Source organism: Carcharodon carcharias, chromosome 15 (assembly GCF_017639515.1).
Source record: "Carcharodon carcharias isolate sCarCar2 chromosome 15, sCarCar2.pri, whole genome shotgun sequence".
In the NCBI taxonomy this organism is placed as follows: domain Eukaryota; kingdom Metazoa; phylum Chordata; class Chondrichthyes; order Lamniformes; family Lamnidae; genus Carcharodon; species Carcharodon carcharias.
Genome location: NC_054481.1, coordinates 45554703 through 45580781, shown reverse-complemented (window position 1 = coordinate 45580781; position 26079 = coordinate 45554703). Strand labels below are relative to the sequence as shown.

Below are 26079 nucleotides of genomic sequence, written 5' to 3'. Positions count from 1 at the left end.
TGGATCAGCAGAAGCTGTCTGCTATTTTTGATGAGACAACAATTTACATTATGCACCCCATTTACAATCATTGGCGCTGTTCCTCCTCCTCATCCAAATGCAGATCCTGGGTGTATGGCACTCTTGAGGAAGCAGGGAATCTGGCATCTACATTCATAATGGGAGCTAGGAAGTAATTTCTGAATTGTTTTTGGAGATTTGTTTTTCTCAGTCCAAGAATTTTGTCAAATTTTGGATTCTCATTCTCTTTATCACAAAGCACAATAGGGTTGATTTTGACTTCATACAACAGTGTAAAATGGGTGATAGTGAATGGTTTTACTTCTCCTGATTTTTAATTCCATTAAAGTCAGCAATATAAAATTAGGAGAGATGTAAAAAAGAATGCTGATTAGCTAAGACCTGTTTTACACTACCACACAAAGTCAAAGTGACCTCCAATTTGTTTTCTGTTAGGAATTTCCATATATCTTTGATTTTTTTGAAGATGAGGAAGAACAATGGAATGCATCAGGCTAGTCATGCAACATCAAAAGTGAACAAAGCTCCCAGTCAGTACATTCAAAATGCAGAAGTAGAGGCACAATTACTGCGCTTACTCTGTTCATATGTACCACACGTTGAGTGGCCTAGGCAGTGGTCCTTAAAGGGAGATGGTTCAAAAACAGCCCAGGAAGTGTTTAAGCTTTCTTTTGGGTATAGCAAAGGTGCTCTTATTAGGCTCATGAATACTCAGGTCTGCTGCTGTTGATTTAAGAAGCCAGCTGATTCCTTACCCTCCCACAACCATGTAAATGAAACCCTAATTGAAAATTGTTTGAGTCTCACTGACACTGGCAACCTGATCATTCTACCAAATTTGTGCCCGTTTCAGACAGAATTGAAGATGGCATTTCATCATAGGTTTCAGAACACAACCCATCCTTAAAACTAGACCAGTGCATCTCTTTACTCGTTGTTTCACTGTATTTTGGTTCTAATTCATATTCTACTTTAGTATCTCAACATTTAACACATACTTGTGAGTTTACATAAATCTAAGGCAGTCCAGAAAACATTTTTCACATCAATAGTTGTTTTCCTCTTCTGTATTTTACCTGCTTTACATATACTTTCAACAGTTAACTTTTACATCTTCTGTGGACTTTCTTTAACAAACTAGAGCACGCTTAACAGTTTAGCCACAACTGTACTTTTTAAAAGTAATTTCCCTCTTCCTATTTATTCCCTCCTTTCCTCAGCTGACTCCTCCATTTGTTTTGACTGTCCTCTGATACATTACTAAGGTTGACCCAGACATGGCACAATGTGGTAGTGATCTTAACTGATCCTGATCCTGTTCTGAACCAATGCCCATGCATGCCCTTCCCAATAGGCGTCAATGGATATCAATAAAGACCAGGAACACTGGCAATATAATTTTCCTACTCTTACCTTCCTTAAGCCTTCCTGCCCAGGGCCAGTTGTAGTGCAACTGTTGCAATGATTATTTGAGATCAGCTGAACACAGTACCTACTAAGCATCAAATCTATGACTTTCCTAGTTTGTATGGCTCAGTCCACATTGAGTTTTATTAACTGAGCGACCTGAATGTCTGAATGAAAACCTATTTACAATTAAAGATATGTTTCATACTGAAAGAGTTAAATACTATCTAAACTAATCTAACCTACTGATTGATCTGATGTATCCAAAAATCAATGGATATTTAAATACTTGTAAATTAATGATGCTGTGAATGCCAGGTTCCAGTCTTTGAAAGAAGTGTTTTTCTTCCACCACTCTTCACAGAATTTTATTTTGACTAATTCTAGCTTTGAACATTTCCAAACATGCAGTTGACTGGGCTTGTACGACATTGCTGGATGGGGAAACTTCACTTGCTGAAGTATATGGAGCCAACGGTATGATTCTTTGGCAAGATGCATCATTTACCATTCCATTACCATATTTGGATAAGAACTTTTCCTATACGCTCCAATGAAAATGAAATATTTATGTCTGAGTCTGTCAACATACGGTCAACTTGTGCACTTTGACCATTTGGAAATCAGATGAAACTTTTGGCCTGTGAATTCTGCACGAGGATCTTTAAAAAAAACAAGAAAATCTGATTGCTAGGATGCCATTGTAATGTATGGTCACAAAGGAAGTAGGACCTCTCAGGCTTGCTTACTGTTTGAACTGGTTGTCTTGACCTGATCTCTAATGTTTTTACTGGGAAACTAAACCATTATCTTTAAAAGTTATGTAATTTCTGTGATATTTTGTTTTGGATTGGGGTTGGGAGATTACAGTATTCTGAGAATGAGAAAGACCTGTCTGTTCTATGGAAATATATATTAGATACAGCAATGCAGATGTCATCATGCATGGCAGGCATGAGGGGCCAAATGGCCTAGTCCAGCTTTTATTTCCTATGTTCCATGTATAGGTGTTTCCTTTGCCACAGAAAGGGACCATTCAGTTCTTTGCATCAGTGCTAGTACGTGTACTAGAATATCAACTGGAAGCTATTAATCTGATTCAATTTCGCTGCCATTTCCTTTATCCTTCCATATTCTCTCTTTTCAAATAATAAGTAAATTTAATTTTAAATAATATTCTAGTCTCTGCCTCAACAGAATTATAAGTCATAATAGCCTTCTGTGTGAAAATAACTTCTAATTTTCCTCATTTATTAATTCTGTACAATACTCTCACACATGACAGAATTTAATGGGTTTCCCACTCTGCTACCCAAAATGTCGGCGAGGAACACATCCCCACTGATGCTGGCTGCCCTGCCACAATTTAATGCTTATAAACATTAATTGGCTGGAGGTGAGATTTCCGACCCTCACTTGGGAAGAAGTCTTGCTTCAGAGAGCTGCCAGCCAATCTGTAGTCCCAACAACGCAGCTGGGAGAGGTGGCCACTGCTGGACCACAAGAAGTCCACAGGCATCTTTGGCCTTGATTTTCATGCCTCCGTTTGTGTTGTAATTAGGCGGAAGACCTTTAAAAATGCCATAAGGTAGCTGATTCCAGCATTCCCTCTCCCCTTCCTGTTTCCAGCAATTTTTGCTGACGCAGGATAAGGGTGCGGTTAGTGACCCTGTACGCAGCATTCCTGGCCTTGTTGACTCTATTGTGGGGGTGGGAATTTCAGATCCCCATTACTTTCAGGGAGTCAGGCTCATTTTATTTGGGGACGTAGTTCATGGCACCTCAGAGGAGTCATAAACCATGGGGAACCCTAATCCCGAGACAGGAACCCAAAAAAATTAGGCATTCAACATTCCCCTTGAAAAACATTTTTCTCTTACCTTCTCATAAAGCTGTTAATCAAACACAGGCAATGAAAGTCCTACTAAAGAAACCGTCAATCCACTTCACAGCTCTTAATATTAGTCAGATTGACACACAGGCAAAGGAAGGTCCGGTTATTAAAAGTTAATAAACCTGTCAACCACACAAAGAGAGTACAAAAGAGTAAACAGACATCTGCTGAACTGAGTCCATTACCATTTTTGGAGCACAGCCAAGCATTCATAATGAGGCTATCTGGAAAAAAAGCAGATGCCTGGCCATCTGTTCAAACTGCTTCTCTTGATACAGTTGTCAGATAACCTTAATTCTTGACTCCCAATGCCCATGTTCTTGACAAAAATCTAGCCCTAAGTCCTGACGCCAGGATGGAGGTAGGTGTGGGGGTCTTGTGGCAGGCACAGTGGGATTTGGGGGGGGGAGGCCTGGTTTGGGGGGGGGGGGCACAGTGGGAAGAGGGTTGGGGTGATATCAATGGACAGGCCAGGTGGGAAGAAAGGGAGCGGGAGAAGGAGTACTCTGGGGGCCCTGATGTGGAAAGGGGGCCACTGGCCACTGAGGGAGGTGCCTCACTCCCTTCCCATCCCAGGCCCGAGGAGGGTCACCTGCTGGGCTTCCCCTCTCCCACCACCCCCCCAACTTTACTGTCCCTGACCTCTTCCCACCAGCATCAATACTGGGACCTCAAGTGGGGCGAGGACAACCCTATGCCTCACCAGCCCCCTGGAAGACAAGCTGGAGGTGAGCAGGAAGGCGGTGAGAAGGCCATCCGGGAAATTTTACTGTCTCCCGGCTTACAAAGCCACCAATGGGGGCCCCTAAAATTCTGCCCACAGGTTATAGTGAGGTTATCGCCTGGTAGCGATGGTGTGGTGGTATTGTCGCTAGGCTAGTAATCCAGAAACCCAGGATAATGTTCTTGGGACCCTGGTTCAAATCCCTCCACGGCAGATAGTGGAACTTGACTTCAATAAAAATGATGACCATGAAACCATTGTCGATTGTTGTAAAAACACGTCTGGTTCATTAGTGTCCTTTAGGGAAATCTGCTGGCCTACCTGTGGCTCCAGACTCACAGCAATGTGGTGACTCTTAAATGCCCTCTGAAATGGCCTAGCAAACCACTCAGTTGTATCAAACCGCTACAAAGTCTCAAGAAATGAATGAAACTGGACGGACCACCTGGCGTCGACCTAGGCACCGGAAACGACAACGGCAAACTCAGCCCTGTGGTGTACCTACACCACATGGACTGCAGCAGTTCAAGAAGGCAGCCCACCACCACCTTCTCAAGGACAACTAGGGATAGGCAATAAATAATAAGAAAACTGAGGTAGTAAAGGAGACTTTACCAGAGGAACATCCCAAATCCCATGCCAGTTGCATCAAGTACAAATTCATGCTTATTTTCTCCTTTGCAATTTGGTACACAGCAAAGAAAGCTGAGTGGTTAGAAATGTTAATAATAATAGCATTACAATAATAAAATGTTCTCAAGCACTTAATATTATGGCAGCCATTCTTCACCAGCAAAGCCTCATAAACAATGCAATGAATGCCCAGTTAGTGTGTTGTTGGTGGCATCAGCTGATGTTGGAATTTCGGTTAGGACATTGGGACAAAGCTCTATCTTTCTTTAAGTGGTGCTATTTGATTTTTAACATTGGGAAGCAAGATGAAACCTCAATTTAACATCCTGTCTATGAGAAAAGACCTAGGACAATCCAGGTCTCCCTCATTGCACTGGCTTGCCATGTTACATTATGAACTCCAAACCTGATTAGGGCCTTGAACCAACCAGTTCCTGACAAGACACATGTTAGTTTCAATTGCCATTTCCTTTTTAAAGACTTTGACAGCTGTTTTAAAATTTGTTCCCAAAGAAATTCATTAAATCCTTTTGCTTATAAGATGATGAACTAATTGACCAACTACAACATATAGTTAACAGTTTGACTGACAACACAAAGAGATGTTACATGAATATTTAGTGATCACCAAGTTAATATTTTAGTAAGAGCCATATTTATAAACCAATAAAACCTCTGAAGCCGTTAACCAACAAGGAGCCTCCAGATAAATGTAGAATCATTGAATGATGCGGCACAGAATGTGGCCATTCAGCCCATTGTGCCTGTGCGGGTTCTTTGGTAGAACTATCTAATTAATCCAACTCCCTTGCTCTTTCCCCACAGCCCTGTAATTCTTTTTCCTTCAATTATTTAACCAACTCTCTTTTGCAACTTACTACGAATCAGCTCCCATCACCTTTTCAGGCAGTGCATTCTAGATCACAACAACTGTGTAAAAGAAATCTTTCCCCATGTCACTGCTGATTCTTTTGTTAATTACCTTAAATCTGATTAGTAATAAATCTGTGTCCTCTGGTTATTGACCCTTCTGCAGTTGGAAGACATTTCTCCTTATTTACTCTTATCAAAATCATTCATCATTTTGAACACTGCTATCAAGTCTCCTTTTAATCTTTTATGCTCTAAGGAGGACAACCACAGCTTCTCCAGTCCTTCTACATAACTGAAGTCCCTCATCCCTGGTACCATTTTAATGAATCTTTTCTGCAACCTCTCCAAGGCTTTTGACACCTTTCCTGAAACGTGGTGCCCAGAATTGAGCACAATACTCCAGCAGCAGCCTAACCAGTGTTTTATAAAGGTTCACGTGACTTCATTGCTGAAGGATCTATTCCTCTATTAAGAAAGCTAAGAATCCCACATGCTTTATTAACCGCCTTCTCAATTTGTCACCTTCAAAGATTTGTGTACTTACATACCCAGGTCTCTGTTCCTGAATCCCTTCTAAAATAGCTCATATTGCCTCTCCTCATTCTTCATATCAAAATATATAATTTCACAATGCGTTAAATTTCATCTGCCATGTGTCTGCCAATTTCACCAGTCTGTCCATGTCTTCCTGACATATGTTACTATCTTCATTGTTTACAACATTTCCAAGTTCTGCCAATTTCACCAGTCTGTCCATGTCTTCCTGACATATGTTACTATCTTCATTGTTTACAACATTTCCAAGTTCTGCCAATTTTTAAATTATGCCCTGTATATCTAAATCCAGGTCACTATATATAAAAAAAGCAGTGATCAATATCAACCCTGGGGAACACCATTATGTGCCTCCCTCCAGTCTGGAAAAACAACTGTTCAGCACCACCCCATGCCTTCAGTCAGTTATTCAGTTTTGTAACCATGGTGCCTTTAATCTATGGTCTTTAATTTTGCTAACAAGTCTATTATTAGGTACTTCACTAAACACCCTTTGAAAGTGCATATACACAGCAAACACATTACCTGCATCAACCACTATATTATTTCACCAAAGAGCTCGATCAAGTTAATCAAACACAATTTACCTTAATAAATTTGTTTGAATTTCATTTATTAGCTCACAATTTTCCAAATGCCCATTAATTTTGTTCTAGACTGTTGTCTCTAAAAGTTTTCTCACCATTGATGTTTGGTTGACAGGCCTCTAGTTGCTGGATTTATCCCTCTCCCCTTTCGTAAACAATCCTCCGGTTTTCTGGAACCATCCCAATGTCCAAGGAGGATTTGAAGATTGTGGTCAAAGCCTTCACAATTTTGACACTTGGGCCTGAATTTTTGTGAAGGCAGAGAGGGTTTCTGACTTAGCCAAAATGGCGCTGGAGACCTGATTCTGGAAGTCCTGGCCCGGAACTCTCTACCCACCATTTTCAACAAGAGGAGGACGGGGGCAGGTTGTAGTTTGTACATCTGTGGCTCACGGACATATGCAGCTGTGTTTAAACTGATGCAATTTATATCAGTGGGATGTCCAAAACATGATTTGTGGGATTTAGACCTTTCAGGAGAAGATCTACAGCTGCCAGAGCTCTTTGCAGAGGTAGTGTACCCTTTTGGATAGGCCCAGGGACGCCTTTGGGAGAATAAGGCATCCCGTGGAAGAGGACTGGTGCCCTTTGGGGTTTTTAAAAGTATACATGAATGTGCATAAGAAGTGGATAAACTCATTGGAACTGCAAAGCTGATTGGACCTATCAATTTACTTAAATTGCCGAGCCTTAATTTAAAAAAAAACTGCAGTTTCACTGTTTGTTGACATAAACCTGAGGGTGATCATTATAAGATTTGTGCTGCATGACTGATTTCACAACCTATCACTATCTCAGTGGGGTGCCTGTTAGTTCACAGTTTGATTGACAGCTCCAACTGATTATAAAGTCTTTGATATGGGGTTATGAATACAAATGCTTTTTATAAGGGATTAAGTACTTGAATGAAATATTTGTTTTATAAGGGATTGCGTAGTTGAAGGAATGTACAGGTAATGAATGGTCTTTGTGAATGAGACTTGTTTTTATAAAAATGAAGTCTGTAATAGACATATCGAGCTTTATGTTATTTCATCTCAGCCTGGGAACTGAGGCCTGTCCATGGTGGATACTGGGTGAGTTGGCATGGAGGGTATATGGGCAAAGGATGGTGGGCATGGCCTTGGGTTGGCATGAGTTGGCACTAGATTGGCAAAGGGGTCATAAAGGGCCAAAGAGGTGGGTAGAGGGACACAGGTTAGGCAAGGAAGATATGAGGGGCCATGGGAGGTGGGTGGGGGGCTGAGGTGGCATGGAGAGGGCATGGGGAGTGTGTGGGGGTTGAGGGGTGGTACAGTTAGCCACCGCAACCAGCAGCTCCTGTGGCTGCCTCCAAACCCTCTCCAGAGGCGGCGGGCCCAACTCCCATCAACACTTGGCCAGCCACCCCAGAATGAAAATTAGACCATCCAGGACACTTACTCCCCAATCGTGTTTGCAAATTCTCCCAAGTTGGGCGCAAATATTCTGGCCCTAGTTCCTTCAGTAACCTATGAAGCATCCGTTCCAGTCCAGGTGACTTTTCTACTTTGAGGATATCAACCTTTTAAGTACCTCAACTTTATTTTTTTATTTATCTTATCCAATAGGAAATCTATTTAAGAAAAAGCAATCCAAATACTGTGCAGTTTGTTTAGTAATTGCTGCTTTTTGAGAAACCAAGGTTCCAACTGTACATTAAACTGAATCCATAAGTCCAGTTCTTGGTGCAGTTTTAAGTTACATTCAGTATGTCCCTGTTAAGAGTCATACAGAAAAGCATCAACATATCACTCCCAATGGAAGGGTAAAAGCCTGTGGTCATTCACTATTGGTAGAATAAGTATGAGAAAAGAAAAATTCAGTCAGAAACATAAATATTTAATTTATAATTTATCATGGAAAAATAAGGAAATTAAAATTAAAACAATTTTAATTATAATTTTTAGCAATTATTTAAGCTATGCTTAGTTCAGTTTATCTCCCTTACACCCAAAGAATTGCTTCCTTACATGTACTGGCCCTGGGGGGAAGTTGACAATTGGGATTCTAAAATCATTGCACTGTGGCTTAATTATGGGAAGTCAGGTTATGGAGTAAGACCATAGAAATTTCCCTCTCTGGGTAACTGCCCCAGTACCCACTGGTGGTGGGAAACACTGACCACCACCAATACATTATAGAATGTTACAAGCACACTGCCCATAATTTTGGCTTCATGAAATGACTATCTGAGTGTGGCACCGCCACCCATTTTCATTGCTGAACAACCAGGAACATAGCAAAAACGTGAGGAATACTGCTCCATCGCTATATATTCTGCTGGGGTTTAAACCAAAGGTTTTCTGAATGCAAGTCCAACACAGCCTGGACTGCACAAACTGAATTTCACATGGGGTTCAAAGACCTGCTAGTCCTGGATCTGACACTAAACTAACTCCACTACCAATTCAAATTTCATTTGGAATGAGTTAAATCCCTGGCACCTCTTTTTTCCAATATGATTGCAATGGTATGAGCAGCTGTTGTCTTGCTTGCTTGCTTTTATTCATTGATTCTGTTCATTTTGTGCTGTTATGTACAGACCAGATTTTCCATCACCTTAAAGAGATTCTGTAACTCCCTGATCTGTTGAAAAACAGCTCGATGCAACTCTTCTATGATCATTGGTTTAGATATACATTCAGAATGTATTCAGAAATAATGATTTTCAGATGTTCCTTTAGGTATTCCATGATATCTCCCATTCGTTTTGGCACGATTCAAATGATGGGCATATTTGCAAGATTCCGTTTAGAACAGCTAATAAGAACATAATGCTGTGGAAGACAGACTGCTGTGGTGATATTGGGTGATGTGGTTTTTTTTATGGCCCCATTTTTTCATTTACTGCGCTCACTGTCTGCAAGACCAATGAGAAATAGTGCCTGTTGAGAAGGCATCCCAAGGGAGTCATCCTCAATAATGCTATAAATAAACTGCATGCACTTTCTGTACAAAAGCAAAAGAATATTTTAACACAACAACATGTACTTGTAGTAACTGAACTGCAGGAACCCAGCAGCTAATGATCATTCTGCTCAAACACTAATGATTTTTCTCTGTGCTCCCCACCCCCACCAACACCACACCTGCATTTCTCCAGATATTAATTTATTCTCTCTGCAGCAGTCAAGGTTGTAAGCAAGCTGCATCCTAAATTCTCTTAACCAAGTTGCTCAGATACATAGAGCAGAATTTTGGCCTTGGTGGGGGTGCTTGGCAGGGGCGGGTGGGGTGGTTGGAAAGCCGCCTGTGATCGGCACCGCACCGCGATTTCACACTGGCAGGCCAATTAAGGCTGCCTGTGCGGGCGGGGGGAGGAGGGCGAGCGGGCTGAGTGTGAACTTTGTGCACGGAGTTGCCTCAGGGAGATGAAGAGATATTTTAAAAATTAATTAAAAAAATAAAAATGCAATGAAACATGTCTCCTCATGCGGCTCTGTCACATGAGCAGGGACATGTTATTAATTAAATTTTAAAAATAAAATTTTATTACTACTATTTGCTTTTGGAAACCTCATCCAGCCCCTGGATGAGGTTTTCAAACTGCCTGCCAACCTGGACAGGCAGCGAAAAAATTATCTAAATTAATAATTAAGTGGGTTTAACAGGCCTTTTAACTGTTGGCGGGCATGCTGCCAGCTCCAGCGTGCGCCTGCTGACCAAACTATCGCGCAAATGCGCATTGACTTTGGCATGCTCAGCCAACGTCAACGCGCATCATTTCACACTTGAGCTGGTCGGGTGTGCGCCCGCCCACCAAGCGAATATTTCTGTCCCTAGATCTGAAGGGATTTGTACTGATGTGTGGGGGGTGGGGGGGGTGATCATTTTACTTCTTTCAAACTATTGAGAAGTTAACTTTCTTCACCCGTGGCCTAGTCCACAGAAGCACCAATATGGAGTACTGCCATATCTCTCCAAAAAATGTTTCATCTTTTTTAATAAAAGGAATTGCCTTCAAGTACCACAGGTGTTGGTTGTGCTTCAGTACCTAACCCAAGTTGCTATTCTGTAAAAACAGGTGCAGATTGCGTCTTTTGGTATGTATTTGGTGATCAGAGGCAATATAGTTGAGTTTTGACCTGTCCTTTTGCAACGTCTACACATAGAGACTTTCCAGCCAGAAACACTGTCAAGTGAACAGCAACGATAACGCTCTGATATTTCCCCACTGATTTTCCCTCATTGGGTGATAGTAGAAATTAGTATTTTATGGATTATCCACATTTTCTCTCTGTGCAGTGCTTGAACCTGTACTTTATTATACATCTGTTGTACACAAAAGCACAGGCAAGTGCGAATATGCAGGTTGCACATGGAATGAGATATTTCCCACACAGTACAGATAGTACGGATAGAGTTACACTGCATTATTAATCCCACAGGCAGGGTCTCTAGATAACCTGCAGGCAACAACTGCATTATTAAAGACTGCCTGCCACATCAACTCTCATGTTTCATTACACAAGCTTTATTCTATTGTCTGGAAAAAGTCTTGGCCCTTATAAACAATCCAGCAGCATTACTATCAGGAAAGATTGAACAGATTGGGGATTTTTCTCTAGAAAAGAGAAGTGATCTATTAGAATTATGACCTGTTAGAAGGGGTTGGTTATGGTAGACATAGAGATGTTTCCACTTGTGAGGGTAACAAAATTAAGAGCCATAATTATAAGGCAGTCTTTAAGAAATCCAAGAAGAAATTCAGGAAAGACTTCTTATGCAGGTGGTGAGAATGGGGAAGTTGCTGCCACACGGAATGGTTGAAGTGAATAGCATAGATGCATTTGAGTATTGCTGAAAAAACAGACATGCTGTCAAAGATTTTTGTCATGCACCCATCAGGACAGATAAGCAAGAATACCAAGTGTAAAGGGAACAACAATTTATACTGTATGAGAAGAGAGTACTGATTAGCTGGAAAGTGAACTCTGATTGGTAGAGGCGTTGCAATGGAGAATGCACCAGGGAACAATTAACTGCTAAACTTTTTTCAGCAATACTCAGGTTCTGTACTACCAAATGATTGATAGATACATTTATGAAGAAGTTAGAATATTACATGAAGGGGAAAGGAACAGAAAGATATATTAATAGAACTAGATGAAGAGGACTAGGAGAAGACTAATGTGGAGCATAAACAGCAGAGTGGACCAGTTGGGCCAAATAGTCTGTTTCTGTGCTGTAATGCCATGTAAAGGTGTCTGTACATTGTTAAACTTGCCTCTATCCATGAGCTGATTGAACAGGGAAGCATTGGAGAAGAAGAAAAGGTAGGCAAACATCTGTGTTGCAATTTCAGGGTGCACTTCATACTGATGGAGAAGGTCCAGTGTTGTCTGGTATATTTGCATGATGTTGCGAACTGGCTCTGGGAGAGAAGAATTCATCCAGGAATATCCACTCTTGGTCTGGAAGGGATTGCAATCCAAGAAAGCAGGAAGTGTAACATAGAGAGACTGTAGAACAAGAAACAATAATTATGTTTTTATTTAATCCATGCTTATTTACTTTTCAAGGTAAGGAAAGATATCATTCAAGAATTAAACTTAAGTCCACCTTGCAGTTAACAGCGCTCTTGCATCTGCTCTGACTTAGGCCATAGTCACATGCCATACAGGCTAACATTTTGAGAATGCACTCACCACAAGCTGTACCTTTTTTTGAAAGATATCCAAAACCACAATCTCTGGCATGTTCATTTCCAAACACGCTGTCATGTTACAATCATGATTTGGGGGTTTTCTTGTGCTATGTAATTATTGGCTGAGTCTTAGGCTATTCTAATGGGGGTAGGAATCCAAACTAAGCCCAATCCTTACACAGCAGTGCACTTTCTGGCAAGAGCTAGCAATCAGAAGTAGAACACATGGTGGACTTAGTCTTGCTGGCCAGGGGAACTGTGACTGGTTGTGATCTGCCTAGCTCACCTAACTCAACACAAGACCTGGGAACATTGCCTCTGTTGCTCAGTTACCTCTTACAGTACTGAGTCACCAGGCTGTTTTATGTGATACTTTTTTTCAAATATGCAAAGCCAATTTAATTGTCAGTTAAATATTTATGACTAGCCAAATGGTTTGAATATTCAGTTGTGCCAATAATTTGTCCCATGTCTTTTCCAGTCAACAAAGGAAAAAGAATGTAGATTCCTCATGTCTGGAACTTACTTAACCACAAGGATAAGAATACAAGCTTAAATAAACTTATAAATCACATGGATTAATTTGGATTAATTCATAGCATTTGATGCTGGAGATATTTACAGAATGTGACCTAAGTACCCTGAGTAATCACATTTTCTTTTTAGGATTTATAGCCATTTACTGTGCAGCATAAATGATGAATTTCAGTCTGTACTTCTTTGGGATTAAATAATGTATTTATTTAAATTCTTCAAATAATTAAAATTGTAGATTTGAAAGGATAATCTCATTTACCATTGGACCCTGAAATAAGTGCAAATGCAAAGATTTAAAATAATAATTGAAAGGGAGAAACACTTTGTGAGCAGTATCTGCCCCAACATTACTGGGCCTCTGCCAATACACTGTCATTCAAAGAGCAAATGGACTTTTCCACCTGGGCAGGCACATTATGTCAACTGAGAGAAGTTTGGTAAAACACTACTTTTGAAAACTAATGGATTGTTCTTTTTAAACCAATTTCCCTTTGGAACATTTGAAGTCATATACTCAGTAATTGTGTGACATTTGCGGAGGTAATGTTTCTTTATTTGTGTTTTAAATTACCTGTACTCTAGTTTTCTGCTAAGCCAAGTGCTTTTTCCTTTTTGTTGACTGGCTGGTACCATTGCACAGTTGAGATATTAAAACTACCTGTGTACTGCCAGCCGAAGATGACAGCAGCAGCAGAGGTTACAACACTTTGCAATTTCCCCATTCATAATATTAACCTTAAGATAGTTATAGACTAAGGAAAAGTAATCTCACTGATATTTATCCAAACAGTTTTCAAGTTACCCCCAGAAAAAATAAGTAACTTTACACTGACATTGGTATAGGGTTTTCGATTGTAATTCACTCATTTACTGATGTAAGTCTTTTCCTCTGTACTGGGACTAGCATTACACATCAGCTAGAACTACAGGCAAATGAGTACTTCAGCTTTTATCACACTAGTTCTCCCTGTGCTCAGGTGAAGCAAAATTAATTTTCTTATGATGAGATACTGGTTCTTATTAAGCTTTTGTGAGTCAGCTTACTTTGATTTTCCCATAAAACTTTCAGCCAAACTGCTACAACATTGGATGGCCCCATGGGCCGGGCACTGGTGATGTGTAGTAATGTGGCACATTGGAAACTACACTTCTGTACTTTAGTTGAATGAATAAATGATGTAGTTCTCCCCCTCCCATCTCCTGGACCACAGACCAACTCTGGATGAGGCAGGAATGCTGTCACCAAGGCCACTATCTGTCATTCTTGGGTACTTACCAGGAACTGTACAAAGATAATGTGATTACATAGAATTACATTGTGTATGCTGCAGAGAACCAGATCATTCAGTCCAACTGCTCTGTGTTTATACTGGCATGAGCTTCCTCCCACCTTACTTCTTCTAGCTATCAGCGTATCCCTCTATTAATTTCTCCCTCATGTATTTATGTAGTTTCCCCTTAAATGGGGATGATTTTCTTCCAATTGTCACCTTCCATCCAGTTAACTGAGAATCATTGAAGTTTATCAATTGTTCGCTTTGGAGTCGGACATAAATAATACTTGAAAAATGAGAAAGGAGCAAAGCTATCATTACTTGCTGCTAGTCAGAAATACACCAGTGTGCAGGGAACCCCAGCATGTTTGCTCTCTTGGGTCAGCAGCGACTCTGTTGGCTGGGGCATGTGAGCTGAATGGATGATAGCTGCATTCCTAAAGACATGCTATATGGCACGCTTGCTATTGGCACAGGACCAACGTGTTGTCCATGTCTACGATACAAGGATGTCTGCAAGCGAGACTTCAAGTTGAATGAGATTGGAGTCAATACATGGGAAGTCCTTGCTGCTGACTGGAGTGCCTGGAGACAAGCAGTCAGGCATGGTGTGGAAAAAGCAGGGGACTAAAGAAATGACCAGATGGTGGAAAAGAGAGCGCTGCAGAAGGAAAAATATATCAGTTCACCTCGAGCCAACACTATTCATCAGTGCAAGATGCTGAAGGGACTGCCACTCACAAGTCGGCTTGTACAGCCATAACAGGCGATGTTCAGAAATGACATACAGGCATTCTGGGTGCAGTCCATCATCTCCTGAGAAGAACTGATGACTACAATGCTTGCTACTAACATGGGAATCAAGTCTTAGAATTGAGATAACTGTTGTTGCACACATTGGATGCTTCTTTCTTCTCTAAAACCTGGAGACCCCACACTCCCACACAGGCTATATTGAGGATTGTATACTTGCCTGCAGAGATAAAATAAACATTGCAAGTTTTTGGAGAAAACAAGGAGCATACATGGGGAGTTGTTTCTTTTTTCTGTGTCCAAAAACCACACAGAGAACAAAGCTTGGCACAAGGGTACAGGGAGAGTTAGGGGGCCATTTTTGCCAGATACTTTACGTGCTAAAGAGCATTCATGGTGGCAAAGATTGGGTCTTAAGCTAAACACCGCGTCTCCTGTCAATGCAACTCGGTTGCCGATATTCGGCCATGCATACGCAGAAAATCAATGACGCTGCGCCCCAGTGTGTGGCTTTGATTTATTCAACCACGGTCTGCGACCTTAATTGCAGAGCTGATTATGAACTGCTGTCCTGAATAAAAACATGTGTAATTGATCATTAAAATGGGATTCATCTTATTAAAATGTTGATACAGATGAGATCGGCTAGACAAAATAATTTTTCAGAATTATTTTCTCCCCACCACCAAGACATCACCAGGACACAGGATCCTTACACACAGGGTATAATTCTGCTACAACGTGTTCCAGGCAACCATGATGGTAGGCCATAATACATTTAGGGTAGAATTTTCTCCCGTTGGGGGGGTTGTGTGTGGGCGGCCAATTAAGGCCCATCCAGTGTGATGCGCACCCAGAAGTGCTGTGCACTCCCTGCATGGGTGGTGGTGGTGGGGGGGTGGGGGGAAGAATTCCTTGAGTCGGGAGTGCACTCTTTCACGCATGTGCACGAAAGAGCGCAGAAATCTTCCTGGGGCACATAGATGCCTCGGGGAGATTAGTTTCACTTATGAAACATTGATTAAAGGTAAACAAAAATGTTGAAACTGTCAAAAGTTGAAACTGTCACATGAGCTGGGACATTTCCATTAATTTTATTAAAAACTTTTAAAACACTTTAAAAACATTCATGAAACCTCATCGTGCCTGTGGATGAGGTTCCATGAAAAATGCAAAGGCTGCCTGGCTCTTCGCATGCCTGTCAACCTTAAGGTTGGATGGGCAGCTCAGTTTATTAGTTTAATTGATATTTAAATGGACTTAATAGACCTTTGACAGTTTGGCGGGCGCATGCCAAACTGAAAAACTAAATGATGTGCGGTGATGTCGGGACGCACACCCGCGTCACTGCGCATCATTTTACACCTCGGCTAGCGGGTCCTACCCCCACTTGCCAAGCCAAAGATTCTGCCCATAATCTGAAATTTGAAAAGTAATATCCTATACTGCAGAAATTAAATTATAGCTTTAAACGCTGTGAGTTCTCGCTGCCCCACACCTACTACCACCTGCCCCCTCGCCCAACCCACGTCCAGAGACTTTGTTCTATTTGTGATGAGGTTAAATGGGAAAAATTCCCATTAAATTCAGTACACTGTGTCTCCGGGTGTTTTTTCCTGCAAATCTAGACCTGCGCTAAAACAGTAAACATGGTGGAGAAACACTAGAACTGCGCATGTGCTGTGCTGGCAGCAAATGCAGCCTAGGCTAAATGCCTGCATATCCTGCGTTTAGCACAAGTTGCCATCCCTTTAAATGAGCTGAAGTTTGCAATTTGAATGGCTACCTGAACGATCATTAAGGGGCTAATTAGCACTCAACCTGCCTGCTAACAATAAGGAGACGGCACAGCATTTTGGTGGATAGCACTGGAAGTTCTGCCCTTTCTTAACAGCGACCAACTGACTAGGAGTAAACTTGTTGCTGAGGATTTTGAGCGACTTAAAGGTTTTAATCACTTTTAACTACTTGCTGTGGGAGGTTTAATGTTAACTTTAGAAATGTATTAGGAGACTTTCTCGACCACTTTGTCAAGACACTAACACTATATCAACATTTATTCCAGAAATTCTCTGAGGACTTTACTTAAAAAAAAAGTGAGTGCTGTGTTAATCTACCTTATTGGACACCTATAGGACGTTACCAGGAGAATGGGAGTGCTTGCTTACTGAAATCTTGCAATTGTCCCCCTTTGATCTGCAGGAGGAATGAATGGGAGAAGGAGATGAGGCCAGGCAGAGCAGCACCAGCTGCTGCAGCAGAATGGGGATTTGAGGGTTTGACAGTCATGATTACAACTGGCAGATGTCCCAGTAAATGGAGGAGGACCTTCTAGCTTGCTGGCCTTGCAACCATAAGTGTGCAACAGAATGGGGCAGGAGGGCAGTGAACCTCTTCCCCCCTGCAGGTAAAGAACATCCCTCCTCCATCAGGACCTCCAGTGTCACATCTGAGAAGTGCGAGCTCTCTTACTTGGTCCCTGAGCCATATATACTGCTCTACAAAAATTGTATCTAATTAGCACCTGAGTGCTAAAGCTGCTGGTGTCTGATTTAGAATGTTCAGGTAAATTCAAATGATGGTAATTAGCAATTAGGAGGAAAATTCCATGCTAAAACTAGATTTTCAAACATACATCTCTAATTAGCACAGCTCCCATTTGGCACCTGTTTGCACCCTTTCACCAAAATAACCCCTTAAAGCCATAAAATACGCAGTGAAAACTAGCTCCTATTTGCTAGATTTTATCATTGCAATATTACCAGATGATCCCTTTATCTTAAAGTGGGTGTGTACACACTAAAATTGAGAATGATGCCTGTGTTGACTAATTGATGAGGAATGACAATAGACCTTGCTAAGCATTTGCCCACTAATATTGCCAACTGTAATTTCTAAACTATGGGTTCCAGATTATTCATTCTAAAGTCATAAAATTATTATGTAGTACTAACATTTTGTGATAGCTACATAATATATTTTATGGACAACATTAAATCAATTCAAAAAGTATTTAGTTTCAAAATAATCATACGTTTACATTTTATATGGTACAATTACTATGATCCTTGCAAAACTAATTTTCTCAGCTTTCATATCAAGCTCATCTTGCAGGTAGGTGCTTGAATGAACCGAAGAATATTTTTCTTTCAGTTCCTAGTTGATAGATTTTATATTCATATATTTTGATCTTTACTGATGTGCAGAAGATACAGCCTCCAAAACATGGAGAGCACTTATGTTTTTCAAAGCCTTTTGAAAACATGACTTTGCTTGTTAGCTTTTCAATTAAAAAAAATGACTGAGTGGTTGCCTTTTAAACCAGACTGTCAAGTTTAAACCCAAAGGCTTGCAACCATAAGTTTCCAAAAACAGAATAATCTGGCCACATAGATTGGGCCATATTTTCCGGACTCTGCATACTTATCTCCATTAAGGAGGCCCCTGCCTGTCCTATTTTTGTTCTGGGAGGTGGAGGCGGGATGGAGTTGGGCCCGCTGTCTCTGGAGGCAGACCTGAGGAGGATGAAAGGCCAGCAAGCTAGAAGGCCTGCCTCCATTTACTGGGACATCTCCCAGTTGTAATCATGACTGTCAAACCCTCAAACCCTTATCCTCACCCACCCCAATGCCCCATGCCCCTTTGTATCTCCCCTGCATTCTCCATATCTCCATGTCCCTTCATATCCCCCTTGCCCCCACACACATCCTCCATACCCACTCACCCCGTATCTACTATGTACAGGACCAATATATCATTGGCAAGTCTGTGAAATAATCCTGAAACTGACAACATAAATAGGGGCTAAGAATGTGTCATTTGAAAAAGAGACTGCTCAGTATTAATGTCAGAAGTTTTTATCTACTTCAAACCTCTTAATCTTGTGTAAGTAAACACACAGGAATCGAAAAACCCCATTAAAGAAAGAATAACCTATTACAGTGGTATCAACATTGCCTGTTGAGCTAAGTGCATTAGTCTGTCTTGGAGCTCTGCAAAGCATTTATAATGAACCAGAAAAGCAGATGTCTGCCAGGCTGCTTTTGTGAATACAGTTGCCAGATGCCCTCTTTATGAATGCAATGAAGCCAGCAAGGGCGGGATTTCTTTGTGCGGGCTTGCTACCTGCACCCTTGTCCTTTGCAGGAAATGGGAAATGGGGTGAGAATCCCAGAATCAGGTCCTGCCTGTTATTTTTCAAGGCCTCCCAACTCAGACCAACTTGGCGAAAATCCGAGCCTTCATCTGCATTTATTAATATCATTATTTTTAGCATGGGCTAACCATTGCCCAGCCACCTGTTTGGATTGGTCTGCCTGAAACATGATGAGATTCGGCTCTTCCAATTCAATTTTGATGCTAAGTATAACTTGGTATGAATATCAGTGCACAACAAGGTCACAACTTAAATTGCTGTTTGGATCAACAATTTTGTTCCAATCCGCTAAATCTTCTGTTGCACAACAATATATGGGTTTGATAAGATGGTTGTAGAGAAAATGCCTCTACATATTGGGGAAATCAAAACCGGGGGTCGTAAATATAAGATAGTCACCAATAAATCCAACATCGGATTCAGGTGAAACTTCCTCACCCAGACAGTGGTTGGAAGTGCAACTTGCTATCACCTGGAGTGGTTGATGCAAATAGCAAAGATGCATAAGGAGAAGCTGGATAAGCACATGAGATGGAAAGGAATGGAAGGATATGCTCATATGGATAGATGAACAGGGGTAGGAGGAGACTCATGTGGCTTATGCCATACAGGCAGAAACCAGTTGGGGCATATGGCCTCTTTCTGTGCTTTATATTCTATATAAATTGGTTCCTTTGTCCATTTTTGCCATCATTGTTCTTGATCAGTGGATCTCAAGGACATATAAAAGTCATAACAACGTATAAAAACATGGGAAAAAAGCACTATTTTGTCCATTGAGCCTGCTATTTCAACACTTGATACACAATCTGTCATGTCTGCAAACTCCCTAAATTTTCTAATCTCTTGAGAAAATGAACAGCCACAACTTAAATGCACGAGTAAATAAAATTGTCATGAAATTTCACCTTCATTCCTATAGGTGAGTGAATGAAAACTCTAGTGTATTAAATGTGATAATTTTCATTATACTATTCGAATTTGTTGCATTCCAAGTATGATGTTTTTATGATGCTGGGAGCGTAGGGTCTATCAACTAAATCTGTACTTATCCTTTCAACATCAATCCTGTTCTTAAATACATATTCGTCTGCTCCTTTTTAAAAAAAAATTAATGTGTATTTTGTTAGCAATATGTCCTATAAATCTCCCTTTCTTTTGACAATAGTGTAACTGTAATCTAAACAAACCTTTGTGATGTAATACACGCATTGCTGGAATGTATGCATGATCACTTCTTCCAGAATAGTCATGACTTCTTCATTGACTGAAATTGTGGATGAAAGCAATGATTCTTTGGAACCTAAAACAAGATCAAAGTTTTAGTTAAGACTCAGTAGAAATTTTAAAGTATATGCGCCCATGACTTTGATTTCTTTTCAAAGTTGAAGTAAAATATGCCCTTCTCTGTTCACCTGAAATCATAGGAATCACAGAACTGAAATTGATATTAATTAGGTGGAATGGTGCCTTATGAAAAATTGAGCTGTTTGTGATTTTGTCAGCTGCCAAAAGTTTCAACAACTTAGATACCAGCTTTCAGACAGTACCTTTTAATAACTTATTACATTTCCATTTACCCTAAACAAATGTTTCACACTTTAAAACCTGAACCCCTTATTTCTATTCTCTACAAAGATATCAGTACTGTACTGTCCAAATATTGTTGCATAGATTTAGTATTGCTGCATAGATATAGATATGGTAAAAGTAGGGAAAGTCCCAAGATATTCTACAAGTATATCAATGGGAAGAGGATAACCGGGGAAAGAGTAGGGCCCATAAGGGACCTAGGGGGAAATCTATGGGTGGAACCAGAGGACATCACTAGACTGTTGAATGAATACTTCACGTCCGTCTTCACCCAAGAGAATGAGGATGAAGGTATCGAACTCGGGGAGCGAGACTGCGAGTTCTTAAGCAAATTGATATACGGAGTGACAAGATATTGGAGGTGTTGGCAGGCTTAAAAGTGGACAAATCTCCAGGTCCGGATGATTTGTGTCTCAGACTGCTGAGGGAGGCAAGGTAGGAGATCGCAGGGGTTCTGACCCAAATTTTTAACTCCTCTCTGATCATAGTGGAGGTTCCGGAGGACTGGAGAACAGCTAATGTGGTTCCGCTATTTAAGAAGGGTTGTAGAGATAAGCCAGGGAGTCTCATGTCAGTGGTAGGGAAACTATTGGAGAAATTTCTGAAGGAGAGCATCTATCTACACTTGGAGAGGCAAGGTTTGATCAGGGACAGTCAGCATGGCTTTGTCAGAGGGAGGTCATGCCTAACAAACTTGACTGAATTTTTTGAGGACGTGGCCAGGTGTGTAGATGAGGGTTGTGCAGTTGATGTAGTTTATATGGATTTCAGCAAAGCCTTTGACAAGGTCCCACATGGGAGACTTATAAAGAAGGCAAAGGCACATGGGATACAGGGTAATTTGATAAGGTGGATTCAAAATTGGCTTAGTTGTAGGAGGCAGAGGGTGATGACAGAAGGATGCTTTAGTTGACTGGAAGCCAGTGTCCAGTGGCGTACCACAAAGATCTAAGCTGGGTCCCCTATTATTTGTCATTTATATAAAAAACATAGATGACTATGTGGGGGGTAGGATTAGTAAGTTTGCGGATGACACAAAGATTGGCTGGGTAGTTAACAGTGAGGTTGAGCGTCTTGGGCTAGAGGAAGATACATACAGGATGGTCCAATGGGCAGATAAGCGGCAGATGGAATTTAACCCTGAAAAGTGTCAGGTGATACACTTTCGAAGGAATAATTTGACAAGGAAGTATTCAATGAACAGCATGACACTAGGAAGTTCTGAGGAACAAAGGGACCTTGGCGTGTATATCTGTAGATCTCTGAAGGCGGAGGGGCATGTTAGTGGGGTGATGAAAAAGGTATATGAGACACTTGCCTTTATCAATCGTGGCATAGATTACAAAAGTAGGGAGGTCATGTTGGAGTTGTATAGAAACTTGGTGAGGCCACAGCTTGAGTACTGTGTGCAGTTCTGGTCGCCACATTATAGGAAGGATGTGATTGCACTGGAGGGGGTGCAGAGGAGATACACCAGGATGTTGCCTGGGATGAAACATTTATGTTATGAAGAGAGGTTGGATAGATTTGGGTTGTTTTCATTGGAGCAAAGAAGACTGAGGGGCGACCTGATCGAGGTGCACAAGATTATGAGGGGCATGGACAGGGTGGATAGGGAACAGCTGTTCCCCTTAGTTGAAGGGTCAGTCACAAGGGGGCATAAGTTGAAGGTGAGAGGCAGGAGGTTTGGGGGATGTGAGGAAAAATTTTTTTACCTAGAGGGTGGTGACGGTCTGGAATGCACTGCCTGGGAGGGTGGTGGAGGCGGGTTTCCTCACATCCTTTAAAAAGTACCTGGATGAGCACTTGGCACATCATAACATTCTAGGCTATGGGCCAAGTGCTGGTAAATGGGATTAGGTAGGTAGGTCAGATGTTTCTTACGTGTCGGTGCAGACTTGATGGGCCGAAGGGCCTCTTCTGCACTGTGATTCTGTGATTGTGAAAATACAAAACTCGCCCAATAATTGGATTAGTAGAGTAACTTTTTTGATTCGATATGCAGAGTGAATTTTCCAATGCTTAGGCTAAAAACTGGATAAGGCCTGCTAGGGGCTAGGGGCATGAAGTGGTCAAAGTAATGCAGGGAATAAAAACCTTGAGCTGCCTGCTTTTTACCATGACTGTGACCTGCAGCCCGGTGTTAAATGGGCTGCTAACTGGCTGCGTGCTCTTTAGGAGACCAAGTTACATGCATGGGTAGCATGAATTCCAATTCGCCTGCACTTCTTAAAAGCAGCCTGCACCTCTTAAGAGGCATTCAGGCTGTAGCATGTGGTGGAACTGTTTGTGAAAGTGTTTCAGGGAAGGAATAAGAGTACCAATGAAATAGCAGGCCAATGGGAAGGCTCTCAGATTCTTTGATGTACTGCTGGAGGCCTAAGTTCAGGAGGTGGAAAGGAGGAGACAAGTCATGTTTCCACACCGAGGGCTAGGAAGCACTCCAGGCACACATTGTGAAGGGAATAGGATGAGGTTGTTGTGGAAGTCAATTCAAGGAGTCTGAGCCCAAGGACCTGGTGCCAGAATATACAGGTGGTCAAGGTTAGTGAATGCATCTTCTAAAACCATATCCTAACCACAGAACCACCAATCTCATACAACAATTCAATGCAACAAACCCACAGCATTCACCAGTCTCAATTTATGCCTGATATTCAGATATTCCACCTCACACTCTTACCAATGCTGCAAGCCTCACACCCACAGCTCACAGCCTCCTCAAACTTCCACTAATCAGCTGTGCCAGGCACATCACCCAAACACATTGCAACATACTTACTGACACTCTTCCTTCTATTGTCCTATTGCAGGACAAGGTCACAGAGGAACACAGTATCAGAGAATCGATGGGGGACAGAAGCTTTTGCATCTCCTGAACCCCTTCGAAGAGCTGGTTTTGTGTAATATTTGGCTGGCAGTGACTGAAACCACTGCATCCAGCATGACGGTATGTTATTGCTTAATGCAGCTTCTCAAATCCCACTTCACCTTCATCCTGTTTTCCAGTATGAAGTGCAAGCTGCACATAAGGTGACCATGGACCTCTTGCTTTCCTTTGAACACCCTTCCCTCACCCCAGCTCTCCTCTTCTACATTTTTGCTTTCAGATCCTAAGACCTGCCACCTGGTCAGCCAATGTAACCTCATCATGAAGGGTGCGAGCATGAACAGACCTCTGATAAAGTAGTACCATTACTTGATTTGACATTTGCAGCCACCAGCTCAGATTAAATGCTGTGCAACCTTTACAAAGGGCAACAAAGAGATGGGATCAGCATATGGCAACTGGGCACGAGTGAGCTACAGCCAGGCTAGGGAGAAAAGATAGCATGTATGGCAGCTCCTGGAGAGTGAGATTACAGATGAGTTCTGCTGCAGGAGATTCAGGTGAGGACACCAATGGATTGGCATACAGGAGAACGCTGATGGGCATGCATACAAAAACGCTTGCTGTACTGGCAGGCTTGCCACAGAGCCTGCTATCACTGTCAAGGAACATGGAGGAGTCCAGCTCCAATGTGGCACAGGGCTTTGCGCAGGAACTTGGAGCCGTCATTTACGGTGTGGAAGTGATGGCCAACTATTATGATCCCAGCTGATTGTACTACAGGACAAGTCAGATCCCAGGGTGGAACCCGACTTGATAGATTCTAACTTTTAATTTTTGTTTAGAGACATGGAGAGTGGCTACTGAACAGAGTCACAGGAGTCAGCTGATGAACTTACAACGAAAGAATAAAACATTTACTAAACAAGAAAAGATGACCTATCTTACAATACTCCTTCACCAACAACTATTTCTTTACATATATATACAGATTCATAAGGATAACACAAGTTACAAAAGCTATCTTATGCTCTAATGTTCATTGTAAGTACACAGTCCATGTAAATCAATAGGTGACCTGTGGTCAGGCACACCATGCTCTGAAACCAAGTGACAGATGCTACCCCAAACAGATGCTATGGATCTCTCATCAACACCCCCCCAGATGCTTGTCACACCATGAGCCAACTGGTCTCACTGAACTCCATCTTTCACATGAGGTTTTCTAATCTCTACTCTCGAAGAACTCGCTTTGGAATCTTCTCCCAAACAACACTTTCTCTTGAACGCCTTCTACAAGTGTCCACTTACAGGGTTTCAATCTCTCTTTCCAATGTTCCTCTCCCCTAGATTGCCACGTACATTCAAGCTTTGCCTTCCATGCTCTCTCTCAGATACTCAGCCATGCCAACAGAACACCACTGCTTCACATGCCCATAGCAAGAAGTCACTGACCTTTGGCTGTCTCCTTGGATCTTCTGGCTTCTCGCATGCCCACTTTGCCTTGATCCTGCTCCCCTCAGCTTTTTCTCTTTAATTCGGAGCCTTTCCCTCTGCTTCCTACTTTAACTTCACTGAACAGGATCTGTTCCAGATTCCCTGTCCTTGTTCCTTGACTTAGTTGTTACCTTGGGACCTTTACCTGTCCTCACTCCCTGGTTTCTAGGACTTTCTTCTGTTCTTTTGGGAAATCTGCTTTCTGCCATTCCCTCTCCTATCCAGCTTCCTCACCCTGTGATATCCACAGCCCAACTGAACTTAAACTACTTTCCTGTTTCTCTGTCTCTCTGTGTGCGCCTTTTGTTGCTAGGCAACAGGCCAGTTTTGATCTACTTTGTTTTAATTTCCCTAAACCACTTCAAGAATCGTAAAACTTCATTAAAATGCAGGTATGCAAACAAATCCACAGATTTGCTGACTCTACCCTAAAATTGAAATCAAAAATCCAGGCTTCACCTTTCTCACACACAAATAAAAAACATATAAATTAAACTTAAACTTAAAGCTAAAACTTAACCTTAAAGCTATAGCTTACTCGTAACACACCCAAATACAAATATAAATTACTTAAAGCTATCTCTAGTTCCTAACACAATTCATTGACGGCACTTGCAGACCCAGGGCTTGGTGGGTAATGTCTCAGTCTCCATTGTGACACAGGAAGAAGCCACTCAACGTCTCAGTGCGACAGTGGAACCTCGGACTGAGGTCATTAGATTCATGCTTGATACCATGCAAGTCCAGCTTGGTGGCATGTAGGCTCAGACTGCTGCCATCATTGCTGCAGTTATCAGTGCTCAAAAGCACATGTAGGTTTCACCTTGGTCTGGCAATCTGTGCTTCTAAGATTGCTGAGGTGCCATCCCAGGGGAGGCACTGGTTCTTGGTGCACAAATGAATGACAGAATTCATGCTCCCACCACTGCCATTCTGTCTGTACCCTTGCTGTTGCCCAACAGCCAGACTAGACTGCTGCTATCCATGCCAAGGCGGTACAGTCTGAAGCTAGGCCCTCAAGGCCCAGAGCTTTTTGAGGGTGTCTGCAAGGCCATCTATAATCTCCCAAACTGAAAG

The 26079-nt window shown here is 41.8% G+C and overlaps 1 protein-coding gene across 1 annotated transcript in view; it reads right to left on the bottom strand.

The window, feature by feature from the left end:
* radil (Ras association and DIL domains) overlaps positions 1-26079 on the bottom strand; it is a 141579-nt gene that overhangs the window by 22938 nt on the left and 92562 nt on the right. The window contains exons 6-7 of the mRNA XM_041206925.1: positions 20273-20385; positions 11943-12177 (exon numbers count right to left, since the gene is read on the bottom strand). Of these exons, the coding sequence (XP_041062859.1) occupies positions 11943-12177; positions 20273-20385 (348 nt within the window). The remainder of the gene's footprint in view (positions 1-11942; positions 12178-20272; positions 20386-26079) is intronic.